The 13,223-nt window shown below is 46.9% G+C and overlaps 1 protein-coding gene across 1 annotated transcript in view; it reads left to right on the plus strand.

Moving 5' to 3' along the window:
- Positions 1-408: 408 nt before the first annotated feature.
- The window catches only part of gmpr (guanosine monophosphate reductase), a gene marked incomplete at both ends in the record, with an annotated part of 13,620 nt that continues 805 nt past the window's right edge, over positions 409-13,223 (plus strand). Inside the window, 8 exons of the mRNA XM_084455433.1 lie at positions 409-495; positions 5,437-5,556; positions 5,999-6,082; positions 6,197-6,370; positions 7,041-7,122; positions 7,420-7,526; positions 8,666-8,708; positions 13,072-13,223. The exon at positions 13,072-13,223 is cut by the window's right edge and continues 8 nt beyond it. Of these exons, the coding sequence (XP_084311559.1) occupies positions 409-495; positions 5,437-5,556; positions 5,999-6,082; positions 6,197-6,370; positions 7,041-7,122; positions 7,420-7,526; positions 8,666-8,708; positions 13,072-13,223 (849 nt within the window). The remainder of the gene's footprint in view (positions 496-5,436; positions 5,557-5,998; positions 6,083-6,196; positions 6,371-7,040; positions 7,123-7,419; positions 7,527-8,665; positions 8,709-13,071) is intronic.

Below are 13,223 nucleotides of genomic sequence, written 5' to 3' on the forward strand. Positions count from 1 at the left end.
GTGTCGGGAACCCACTGCAATGTGTGTGTGTGTGTGTGTGTGTGTCAGCTGCCCGGACAGCAGAGCTCCATGCAGCTGCCGCCGCCGCTGCCATTCCGGCGCCCGGGGAGGGAGGGGAAGAGAGGGAGCGAGAGAGGCAGAGGAGAGGAGGGGAGAGAGAGAGAGAGAGAGAAGGGACAAGGGAAAAGAGGGAGAGTCCAGGCCAAATAAAGCCATGGGGGCCAGGGCTGGGCTGGGCCCCTTCATACTATAAATACGCTGTTTGCCCGGAGGCTCGGGTTTGGTGGCTGGGGCTTCGGACTGCCGACCGCCGCTGCCTTCCTCGCGCGAGCCGCTTCCCCTTCTTCCTCCTCCTCATCCTCCTCATCCTCATCCTCCTTCTTCAGCCGGGCCCGCCGGACCGCCGAGATGCCTCGCGTTGACGCCGATCTCAAGCTGGACTTCAAAGACGTCCTCTTCAGGCCCAAGAGGAGTAGTCTGAAGAGTAGGTCAGAGGTAGGTGGCTACGGAGCAACACAGGTCTATTAATAATACAATGCCAGTGTATCTCTGTGGGGTTTGTCCCTCTTGGCTTGCTATACCCTCCCTTGCAAAACCCTTAGCCTCAGCAGGAGACAAAAGCATTCTAGTGTTTTTAGTGACAGTATTGCGTGTGTGTATTAGAGCCTTTGCAACCATTAGCAGTGCCTATCAGTGTATAGGTAGGTAGATAGATGCCTGAGCTGAAAGCATAAAGTCTATGACTGTTTTATGATGTCTTTTCTGTGAGTTCAGAATTTTTTGGGGTATATTTGTGCGTGTAAAAAGGTAGTATTAGGGGGAGAAAGAAAGAGAGAGAGAGAGAGAGAGAGAGAGAGTGCAAGAGTGAACAAGGCAGTAAGTGACCTTCCCTAAGGTTAGCGAGACCTCACTTCACAATGCTCAGGCCCGTATGAGAACAAGGCTAGTTTAGCCTGCGTGAGTTTTTAGCTCTGCCTGCCTGTGACAGTATCACTCTGAAGTGAGCAGAGCTAAGTTGAGCTCTACTGGACTGTAGCTGTGTTGGACGGGCCCGTGTGAGAGGACTCTGGTCTTAGCCGACGCAGTGCAGAGCAGGTCAACATGTGAGAGCAACATGAGACAGCAAAGCCTCTTGGGAAACCTTTTTAAAAATAGTCTGAAGAAACGGAGTGCTAACAACGAACGAGAGAGGACAGAATCAACACACACACACACACACACACACACACACACACACACACACACACACACACACACATATAGCAGACTATTGTAGATTTGAGTGTGTACTGTCAGGGGATGAAGCATCTTTTTCATCCATCTGCTATCTCATTCTCTGGTCTCTAGTAGTCTGATGTCCCTGGGTAGCATCGGGCTGTTTGGGCCTCAGACACACACACACACACACACACACACACACACACACACACACACACACACACACACACACACACACACACACACACATGCTGCATCACTGCTCAGCTCTTCTGTCCCTTATCATTACAGCATCAAACTCTCCCGGTAATTCAAGCTACAGTATTATATACCCTTCAGGTATCAAGGGTTTTACTTAATGGCATGTATACTAAAATGCATTTCATACAGAATATGCAATATATATCTCACAAAATCTTGCATCTCTACAGGAAAAAATAATTGTAGCTGAGTCACTGTTTGCTGTATGTATAGATATGAGAAGACATGGTTTCTGATGTCATCAGTATTGATCAATGCAGGATGGAATTACAGATGTCAGCTTAGAGGCTCTGTTCTCTCTATACCTCCTTCCCGGAGACCTCTTTCTCTCTCTCCCTCCTTCCTGGAGACCTCTTTCTCTCTCTCCCTCCTTCCTGGACACCTCTTTCTCTCTCTCCCTCCTTCCCGGAGACCTCTTTCTCTCTCTCCCTCCTTCCTGGACACCTCTTTCTCTCCTTCCCTTCACGCCATCTCCTCTATAAGCCACTGCAGCAAAGTCAATGGAGCGCACGTGTGTGTGTGTGTTTGTGTGTGTGTGTGTGTGTGTTTGTGTGTGTGTATCGATGTCTTCTGGGTTCCCTCTTCGTGTCTGGCTTGGATTGCTGAATTGGTTAAATTGCTTTCTTTCCTTCCTTCTTTCCATCTATCTCTCCCTCTTTCCCTGCCCCCCTCCCTCCCCCCTAATGGACCCAGCGATGCAGCCTACCTGCCTTCTTCCTTCTCTCTCTCTCTCTCCCTGACCTCATCCCTCCATCCCTCCCCCTCTCCCCTCCCAGCCCTTCTCTCTCTCTCATACTTGTCCAGTTGAGGTCTAAAGGGTTGACCCCGGACGTCAGTAGAACCCCACGGTGTCGGCAGAACCGTCTCTGGGTCTTCTGATGAGAGAGTTTGGCCTCGACACTTCAGCCGCCCCTGAGTGGACTGACTGGGGGGGCTGGTCAGGGCTGGTCAGGTCTGGTCTGGTCAGGGCTGGTCTGGTCTGGTCAGGGCTGGTCTGGTCTGGTCTGGTCTGGTCAGGGCTGGTCTGGTCAGGGCTGGTCTGGTCTGGTCTGGTCTGGTCTGGTCTGGTCAGGGCTGGTCTGGGCTGGTCTGGTCTGGTCTGGTCTGGTCAGGGCTGGTCTGATCTGGTCTGGTCTGGTCTGGTCTGGTCTGGTCTGGTCAGGGCTGGTCTGGTCTGGTCTGGTCTGGTCTGGTCAGGGCTGGTCAGGTCTGGTCAGGTCTGGTCTGGTCTGGTCTGGTCTGGTCTGGTCTGGTCTGGTCTGGTCTGGTCAGGGCTGGTCAGGGCTGGTCTGGTCTGGTCTGGTCTGGTCTGGTCTGGTCTGGGCTGGTCTGGTCTGGTCTGGTCTGGTCTGGTCAGGGCTGGTCAGGGCTGGTCTGGGCTGGTCTGGGCTGGTCAGGGCTGGTCAGGGCCAGTCGGAGCTGCTGGTGGGTCAAGGAATAGGCCATGTTGTCTGGACCTGGTGTGTAGGGAAGAGAGGTGAGGGGACTCAGGCCAGTTTGTGACGGCCTTCATCCAATCACCTGCCAAGTATTTCTGAAAGTGACCGTCCTTTCCCAAACAGTTTCCAACGGAGAGTTCCCAGATGGTTAATGCGAAGCAAGCCACCTGGCGCATCAGGTTAAGTGGCTATATATACTGTGTGAAAAGCACTATGGGAATTGTATGGGAAGATGAGCGATTAGTCTACAATGACACAGTGTCAACTAGTTTTGGTCATGGTTTTGACAGTCGACTAGTCGACTATTCTGTGAAACCCCTACATACGTAAATCCCTCGGCTTCCTTCCTTCCGCCCCACCTGCTTCCTCCATCCCTTCGTCCACTCCCTTCATTCAGGGTTTAAGGGGCTCTGTGGCCGGCCTGTGACTGACCGCTCACACGGTCTCCGGCTGTAGCTGCTGGGTAGTCAGACATAACTCTCTACAGACACCATCTCCCACAGCACCGGTCAGTCTGCAGCCAGCCAGACACCTCACTGGACCACAAGACCTCCATCACACCACTATTCACCACAGAGAGAGGGAGGGAGGGAGAGAGAGAGAGAGAGAGAGAGAGAGAGAGAGAATGTTATAACTGATGTCTACATGCAGACAGGATAGGTGCTGAGAGGAGGAAGGGAAAATATGGGGTGACAGAAAGAGTATAAAGACAAGCGATAGAGAGAGAGAGAGAGAGAGAGAGAGAGAGAGAGAGAGAGAGAGAGAGAGAACGAGAGAGAGAGAGAGAGACTCCCATTATTAAGCGAGACAGGAGCAGTCTGTAGTTCTCAGCAGATGCTCTCTGGCTTATTGATTACCTGCTGGGAGAAATGTACTCCAGCACAGCAGTGACGATCTTTTCTACTTTAGCGGGAAGCTCGTTAATTCACCCCCTCACCCCGCTCTCCTTGCCTGGAACTGTACCAGGGGGTGTTGGGATGAAATGTGGATCCCATAAAATATTGCTTCTTTTACAGTGACAGTGTCACATGATACCTATTAGCTTGTTAGTGTGGGGATGAAATGCGAAAATATATTAAATGGAACTGATTAAACTAATTGTTTGATTTTATTTCTCATTAGATATGGCACATACTAGCTGGTGTATTCTGCTACATCCACTTGACCCATACGTTTTTGGACTTTGCTGCACTTTTTTTTGCAAATGTGGTGAATCACTTTATTGAAGAATTTCATGACTTCATGATTAAAAGTAAAACGTTTGATCATTAATTTCATGAAGGGGACAAGTGAAAGTTATGAAAAAACAAGGTCAGGTTTTGTTCTACCCCTGATAGAAGAGTAGGACCAGGATTTAAAGTGAATAATCCTGCTATTTCCACCTATAATTAGGCCTTATATAAAAGGCTGCTGATTCACAATAGAACCAAATATTGTCATCCTGGTTGCTTTGGGATGTAGGGACACTACCTGTAGACCATCTGTGCAAGTATGATGTAAAAACAACCATCAGGTAGAAAATGACAAAGGAGTAACTTGGAACTCACTCTTTCAGGGTAGGCATTTTTTGCTTTTTTTTTTTTTGCTTATGTGGTGAATCACTTCACGGATAAATTTCATGACTTTTGCAGTAAAAGTAAAACTTTTGACAATCCATTTCATGAAGGGAACATCAGATATGAAAAACAAGGTCAGGTTTTGTTCTACCCCAGATAGGGGTGTCTCAAAAACTAAGGCTCTTTTTGAGGGTTTGTTCCTGCACTAAAAAGCTTGCCTCAATTCATTCTGACTAAATAACCTTCTTATTTACAACGAGGGTCTGTCAAAGAGACAGAGGCTGGCACCTTAGAGAGCTATTGTAGTTTATATATTGGGTCTCTCTCTCTTGTGATGTTACAGGTCACCTAGTCTAAATGATTCAGTATGTGCTATGACCACCGTATCCATGGTGGGACTCTGGAATGAATGCAGGATCAACTAAGCAAAACGTCTTCGACATTGGCTCTATCTATAGCTTCACAATGAACCATTTGCAAAAGGACAAGTTCACAACATGACTGTCTAATCATTGTCAGACTGTTGGATTTTTCCATGATCTGATGCAGTACACTCGATAACTGTGTCTGTCTTGTCTCAGGAAACCAGACACACACTGCTGAAGAAGATAATCACATCAACCTCACACTCAAGCTCACATTACCAACATTACCAAGGAGTGTGTGTGTTTTTATGGTAGAGAGAGTGTGTGTGTGCGTGCGAGCGTGTGTGTGTGTAGGTCTGCGTGCATGTGTGTATGTCTGCTTGTGTGTGTGCATGTGTGTCACACGAAGGCAAGCCATAGTAAAGACACCAGTGGAGGATAAACATAACAAGACTCTCCCTGTTTATATTCTGTGGGTAAAGTAGCTCCACGTTCATAATTGACCCATCCCCATTAATAACCGCTAACCTGCTAGCTGTATTTTCAACAGAGACCTTAGCATCGTTGTTTCATGTTAAACACTCGTCTCCATTTCAGGTTGACCTGCAGAGGACTTTCACATTCCGGAACTCCAAACAGACCTACAATGGCATCCCTATCATCGCTGCCAACATGGACACCACAGGAACCTTCCAGATGGCCCAGGTGCTCAGCAAGGTGGGCAGGCTTTCTTACTTAGCGGGATTGCTCTTGCACTTTGGCTTAAGCACTACATTATGCCCTTAGTCACTCGTTTAGAAGGGAGATGCACTTCTGGCAAGCAGAAGAACACTGATTACCTACGTTAAATGCAATTATTGTAAGTCGCTTTGAATAAAAGTGGCTGCTAAATGACTGTAATGGAATGTAAGGTGCAGTAATGTGAGCAGAGAGACAGAGGGGGAGAGGAACAGCAGAGTGACACACTGCCAAACAGGCCGCCAGACAGAGGCATCCATGTAAATCTGTCAACAAAATGAATGATTCTGCAAAATGATGTGGTAATTCTAGTCATTCTCTCTCTCTCTCTCCCTCTCTCTCTCTGTCTCTCTCTCTCTCTCCCTCTGTCTCTCTCTCTCCCTCTCTCTCCCTCCCTCTCTCCCTCCCTCTCTCTCTCCAGCACACTCTCTTCACAGCCATTCACAAACACTACTCTGTGGATGAGTGGAAGAACTTTGCTGCTGAACACCCAGAATGCTTAGAGGTAATAGATCTGCACAGTTTGTGTACGTGTGCGTGTACGTGTCCTTACACATCCTAACATTAGTAGCATTACTTGTGTGTGTGTGTGTGTGTGTGTGTGTGTGTGTTCCTGCAGCACATGGCGGTCAGCTCGGGCAGTGGCCAGGCTGACTTGGAGAAGCTGTGTGCCATCCTGGAGGCCGTGCCCGACATCAAGTACATCTGTCTGGACGTGGCCAACGGATACTCCGAGTACTTTGTGGAGTTTGTCAAAACCGTCAGAGAAAAGTTCCCCAGCCACACCATCATGGTGAGAAGACTACTTGGGCAGAACCGGGCCCACCATCGCACTATGAAAAGTGGCTCAAAAAAAATGCTAGGCAAAAATGACTCAAAAGGATATGAAACAGCGAGTGCTTGCTTATAGAATTGTATTGTATTGTATAGTATTGTGGGGTGACTGTGGCTCAGTGGTAGAGTGGGTCGTCCAATGATCGTAGGGTCGGCGGTTCGAATCCCGCCTCCGCCGGTCCACATGTTGAAGTGTCCTTGGGCAAGACACTGAACCCCAGTGGGCAGGCTAGCACCTTGCATGGCAGCTACCTCCATTGGTGTGTGAATGTGTGTGTGTATGGGTGAATGAGAGGCCATTGTAAAGCGCTGTGAGTGCCGCTAAGGTGGAAAAGCGCTATATAAGCAGCAGTCCATTTACCATATGCTCCGGTGGAGGCAGCTAGGCTCATTCTTTCATCTACCTGGACTACCTGGCCAGGAGTCTACAGGTGAAAATAAGCCCCCTCTCTAAATCAGGCATGTTTGCATCCATGTTGATCGTAGATCACCTCAGGAAAGTCAAATCAATTGAACAGAGTGGAGAAGTACAGCAAATGAAAGCACAGCCAGCTACCGAGGAAGTGGAACGTTAGAAATGGAACGGAGCCTTTTGTAGCCCTGTGTCAGCGTGTTTGCTTCCCGGGCAGGCTGGCAACGTGGTGACGGGCGAGATGGTGGAGGAGCTCATCCTGTCCGGCGCTGACATCATCAAAGTGGGCATCGGGCCAGGTGGGCGGTGGGCAGAACCCGGGGGGCGGGGACGAGGAGTGACACATACACACACACACACACACACACACACACACAAAGTTCCATGGGCAATACTTAGGTCCACCTATTTCACAGTAGACAGCAATAACTACTGTGATTTATGACTTTAGCTTCTATTGGAGTAAGACAGATACTACTACTACTGTCAGTAGAAACTACTAGACATTCATACAGTGCGTGTGTGTGTGACTGTATTTTTCTATAGTGTAACTTCTGAGTGTCGTGTGTGTGTTTGTGTGTGTGTGTGTTCTGCAGGGTCTGTGTGTACCACTCGAATCAAGACGGGAGTCGGCTACCCTCAGCTCAGCGCTGTCATAGAGTGCGCGGACTCAGCCCACGGACTCAAGGGGCACATCATCTCTGTGAGACTGCCATCCATATTCCCCCTCAGGACTTGTATCTATAAATCTATTCAATTCTATCAGATGTTCTTTAATGTTAAGATATGGGATTTGGGATCCATGCTTCGTGACCTGTAGGCCTACTCTGCCCTGTAGCGCTGTTCAGCCACTAGAGGGCAGCTTCCACCTTCACCATTGTTCACTGCTGCGTTCGGAATCGCATACTACCCTACTATATAGTATGCCAAAACAGGATGTAGTATGTCCCAATACATAGTATGCCACATGCAGTATGGCAAAAATACCAGGATGTCCTACTACATCCGGTCGTATTTTGCAGTATGCAAGCCAGCACGCTTTTCTGGCTATTCTGACCCACAATCCTGTGCGCAGCGGATATGTGTGTCACATGTGCGAGTCACGACAGCTGTAGACGAATGTCGCGTTATGGACAGCGACGGATGTGGGCAAATTTCAAGGGGCAATGTTGTTATGACAAGGTAGTATGTCCCAATTGGATGCCTACTGCTTGCAAAGTACTGTATGTACTTTCTAAGGGCAGCTGTAGTAGGTACTGGTAGTAAGTAGTAGAAGTATGCGATTCGGAACGCAGTGGCCACTTTACTAGGTAGTCTACACCTATTTCGTCCCGCGGTAGGACCCCCCATTGTCTCCACAACAGCCTGAATTTTCTGTGGCCTTGGATTCAACAAGGTGCCCTTCTGCACAACACTTTTGCAAACAGCTGTTTCTGTTAGTTTGAACAAGGTCCACGGAACTGGATGTGTTTTGTTGTTGTTAATGGCATGATTCTCGGTAAAATCCCAGGATAGCTTTTCTGAGATGCTAGAACCACCACTGACACCAACAACCACCCTTAGATCCATGGATGTATTAATAGAACTTAGGTCACGCGTCGTGACTCGTGGCCATTCCAATGTTTGGTCGGACGACAGAGTTGCGGCCGCCTGCTTGGCAGTGTGGAGGAGAGAGGCTATTTGCGGGAGCAGGTAAAGTGTCAGCCGAGTGTCTAGTCGAGGACTTGTAGTAGCCTAGTCTGTTTGTGCTAGAAGTAAGATGCTCAAGACGTTGAAGGAGGACCAAGTGGCCACATCTTAATAGTTTGAGTCGATTTTTCATGTTGTGTGATTTCTCCTCAGGACGGTGGATGCAGCTGCCCGGGTGATGTGGCCAAAGCTTTTGGTTAGTGTGCCTAATTATTGGGAACCTGCAGACGTAAACTGCTGCTTCCCTTAAAGGGTTAAGGTCACGCTTGCTTCAGTTGATATTATTTCGATTTAATAGTTCAATTATTTGTGTGGGCCTTTAAATCACAGTGAGTGTAGCCGTTTCCCTACACGGAGAACGGAATCGCGGGGGGGAAATTCAAAGGACAAACCAGTCCGGTGATGTCACTGCACTGTTAAGTTTTTCCAAGAGTGTCTGCCTGCAGGCCTACCTTCTCAAGACAGTGTGTTGCTACCAGTGATGGGATTTACTTAAGTAGAAATACTTCGTTACTGTACTTAAGTACAAAATGCCATTACTTTGTACTTTTAAGAAGTTTTTTTTTTTCTGACAACTTTTTACTTTTACTCCCTACATTTAAAACAAAAATATCGTACTTTCTACTCCCTACATTTTTAAAAAGGGCTCGTTACTTTGACATATATATATATATTTTTTTTTTCAGTATCTTTGCGTAAATCATGTAATCCGCATTTGATTTATCAGCCTGGCTGCCGCTAAAATTTCAAAACGCGCATGTAGCCTACGGCACGCAAGTCGACAGTGCCAGCAGTCAGTCAGTAACTTAGGGACCTAAGTAGTGTGACTGTGACACATCAGAGCGGGTTGAAGTGGAAGTCAGTGTTAGCTTGCTGCGATCAGATCAATCCATCACACCATGGACAATGGCGAAGAACCAGAGCAGGCTGAGCCTGAAAGAGCAGAACCTCAGTTACCTCACCCATGGCCGTATCTTAGTGATCTTTTCGGGTTTGTAGGGGAAACAAACAGCTTGAAAAAAACCAATCATGGCGAATGGTGTGCTTGCTGTGCAAGCCAAAACGGCATGAGGTGCTTGCCTTCAAGAATTCTCCATCGAATCTCAGGAAACACATCGAGGTAAGTTTTAACTAGCTAGCTTGCTAGCTATTATTAGCTTAGCTAAGATATATGTTGTAACAAAACAGCTTACGTAACGTTAGTTAAAAGTATAGGCTTAGTAGTGTACTAGCATGTTGCTCAGTCAAACGGATACTACGCAATGTTTGTGTGGCTAGATATGCTAAAACGATGATGGCCTGCTAACGTTAGTGCCGTAGTGGTAGTGCTAATTTTGTTGCTGATGACGTTAGCCCGCGTCTAGCTAGCGTGGCTAGCATGATCGGCTAAGACTTGTTCACCAGAATCAGCTGGTTTTTTTTTTCCCCCTCATAGGTCTGGACTACATCAAGGCGAACATGAAGGAGCAGAGCAGTCCAGTGCGACCGGGTGAGCCTACCCCTTCTTTGGAAGAGGAAGACTTCTTTTTCCCGATAAACCAAGAAGATCAACGAGACGGTAACGCAAAACAATTGCAGCTCTACCTGTCAAGTTCTAGTGACACCATGGACTGCCTGAAAATGTTTCCATCTGTCTGTCACTTGTCCCTTAAGCTAAACACACCACTGCCTGCCTCAGCGGCCTGTGAGAGACTTTTTAGCACAGGGGGAATGATTTTCAGACCTCGGAGGAATAGGTTGGAACCTGAGAACTTTGAGAGTTTGCTTCTCATGAAGTTGAATACAAAATTTCTCTAGATTTTTTGTCCAGCCTTCACACTGACTGTAACTGACATGATTGGGTGACTGACCTGACTGACTTTTTTGCTCACTGACTCATTTACTTATTAACTGAACTCCCTGATCAACTTAATTGATGATTGGCTGACTGCCTGAATGAGACTGACTGACTGCCTGAATGAGACTGACTGACTGACTGCCTGAATGAGACTGACTGACTGACTGACTGAATGAGACTGACTGACTGACTGCCTGAATGAGACTGACTGACTGAATGAATGAGACTGACTGACTGACTGCCTGAATGAGACTGACTGACTGACTGACTGACTGAATGAGACTGACTGACTGACTGCCTGAATGAGACTGACTGACTGACTGCCTGAATGAGACTGACTGACTGACTGCCTGAATGAGACTGACTGACTGACTGCCTGAATGAGACTGACTGACTGACTGCCTGAATGAGACTGACTGACTGACTGCCTGAATGAGACTGACTGACTGACTGACTGAATGAGACTGACTGACTGACTGCCTGAATGAGACTGACTGACTGACTGACTGAATGAATGAGACTGACTGACTGAATGAATGAGACTGACTGACTGAATGAATGAGACTGACTGACTGACTGAATGAGACTGACTGCCTGAATGAGACTGACTGACTGACTGAATGAGACTGACTGACTGACTGACTGACTGACTGACTGACTGCCTGAATGAGACTGACTGACTGACTGCCTGAATGAGACACAATGACTGCCTGAATGAGACTGACTGACTGACGGACGGACTCACTTACTTAGTAACTGAACGTGCTGATTGATCTTATCCTTACCGGACCTCCCTCTCTCATGGTAATTTGTTATTGTTTTAGTTTGTCTTATGACATTCACCTCCAACTTAAACACACACATACGTGCATTATGAGGAGATGCAGTAGAGTTCTATACTGTTGTGTAAATGAGGAGATGCAGTAGAGTTCTATACTGTTGTGTAAATGAGGAGATGCAGTAGAGTTCTATACTGTTGTGTAAAAAAGGAGATGCAGTAGAGTTCTATAATGTTGTGTAAATGAGGAGATGCAGTAGAGTTCTATACTGTTGTGTAATTGAGGAGATGCAGTAGAGTTCTACACTGTTGTGTAAATGAGGAGATGCAGTAGAGTTCTATTGCACGGTTGTGTAAATTAGGAGACGCAGTATACTTTTAAAGTAATTGAGTACTTCAACTTGATTCATTGGCAGTTTAAGTTTTATGTGCACGACATGCATATGTGCCTTTATATTTGGTTATTTAATTAAAATGGGACAGTAAGTATTTAATTTGCACAGTGGGCAGCTTAAATTCATTTGCGTTCAATGGGACGATGCACTTTGTTACAGATAAAAATCTTTGCCACTCAATGCTCACGCCATGAGAATAACAAAAAGCACTACTGTAACCTTCAAGAAGAAATTGTACTATTAAAAATGTTGATTAAAAGATGGGCCTATGAGTATGATTTCATCCCGGTTAAGATAATCCTGAACTCATCCAGTACACAGAAGTGTGATGTGTGAATAACAAATGGATCTAATGCTACTAACATTATAGTGAAGTACACTACCATCTTGTCTGGTAGGTCTTCTTGAACAGAACTGGCAATATTGATCTTAACAGCACAAAGGTAACCAATTTAGAATTGTGATCTTTGGATCGCGAAAAACTACTTTTTACTTTGTATTATACTTTAAAGTACATTTCAGAGTCTGTACTTTCACTTTCACTTGAGTAGATATTTGGATCAGTACTTATTACTTTTACTCAAGTCAGTTTTTACATGGGTATCTTTACTTCTACTCAAGTAAACATTCCGTGTACTTTTCCCATCACTGGTTGCTACACCACTCTCAGACCACACCACCGCCACGCCCACCGCCACGCTCAGGACAGTGTAGGAGCGAACTGCCGTTGAAAGAAGAAGAAGAAGTAGTAAGAAGTTTGTCATAAATCCAATATTATTTTGTTTTACATGTATAGAAAGATAAGATAATATTGTTTGAGAAAACAGCAAATCAATTTGACTCCTCATTCTAAAGAGCCATCATTCGGAAAAAAAAAAAAAGTCATACTCACCGGGACGTCACACAGCCAGTCCAAATCCTTAACCATTCGGCCACCGGGCAGTATGGTAATCCTAGTAAAATAGGTGTATTTGAAGTGGAACAAATGTTAATTTTCCTTCGTATATCCCCCCAGTTATTCGGATCGGCTCTACAATGTTATGGGCTCTAGGTTGGCCCATTCTACACCCCTCCACCGAGTTTCGTGAAAATCACTCTGGTAGTTTTTGCCTGAGAGTGGTGTCGGCGTGGCCTCATTGTCCTGAGAGTGGTGTGGGCGTGGCCTCATTGTCCTGAGAGTGGTGTGGGCGTGGCCTCATTGTCCTGAGAGTGGTGTGGGCGTGGCGATGGTGTGTCCTGAGAGTGGTGTAGCAACACTGTGTCTTGAGAAGGTAGGCCTGCAGGCAGATGCCTCTCAGTTTTTCCGCGATGCCATGTTGAATTAAAGTAGCCTATCTTAATCCAAATAATATAAACTGAAGCAAGCGTGACTGTGAGCCTTTAAAAGCGGAAGATCGCTGTCTCACAGACCGCAACATATCAAGCAATACAATGTTGAATGCTTCAAACAAAACAAACCACACAACTTCCTCTCCCTCTACCCTCCTCCTTCTCTTACTCCACCTATCCCCATCTTCCTCCTTCCTCCTCCTCCTCCTCCTCTCTCTAGGGGCGGGGGCAGACTTTGTGATGATGGGCGGCATGCTGGCGGGACACGACCAGTGCTCCGGCGAGGTCATCGAGAAGGACGGCAAAAAGGTCAAGCTGTTCTACGGCATGAGCTCCGACACCGCCATGAAGAAGTACGTCGGGGGCGTGGCC

The sequence above is a fragment of the Borostomias antarcticus genome (genome assembly GCF_949987555.1).
Source record: "Borostomias antarcticus genome assembly, chromosome: 21".
Taxonomy (NCBI): Eukaryota; Metazoa; Chordata; class Actinopteri; order Stomiiformes; family Stomiidae; genus Borostomias; species Borostomias antarcticus.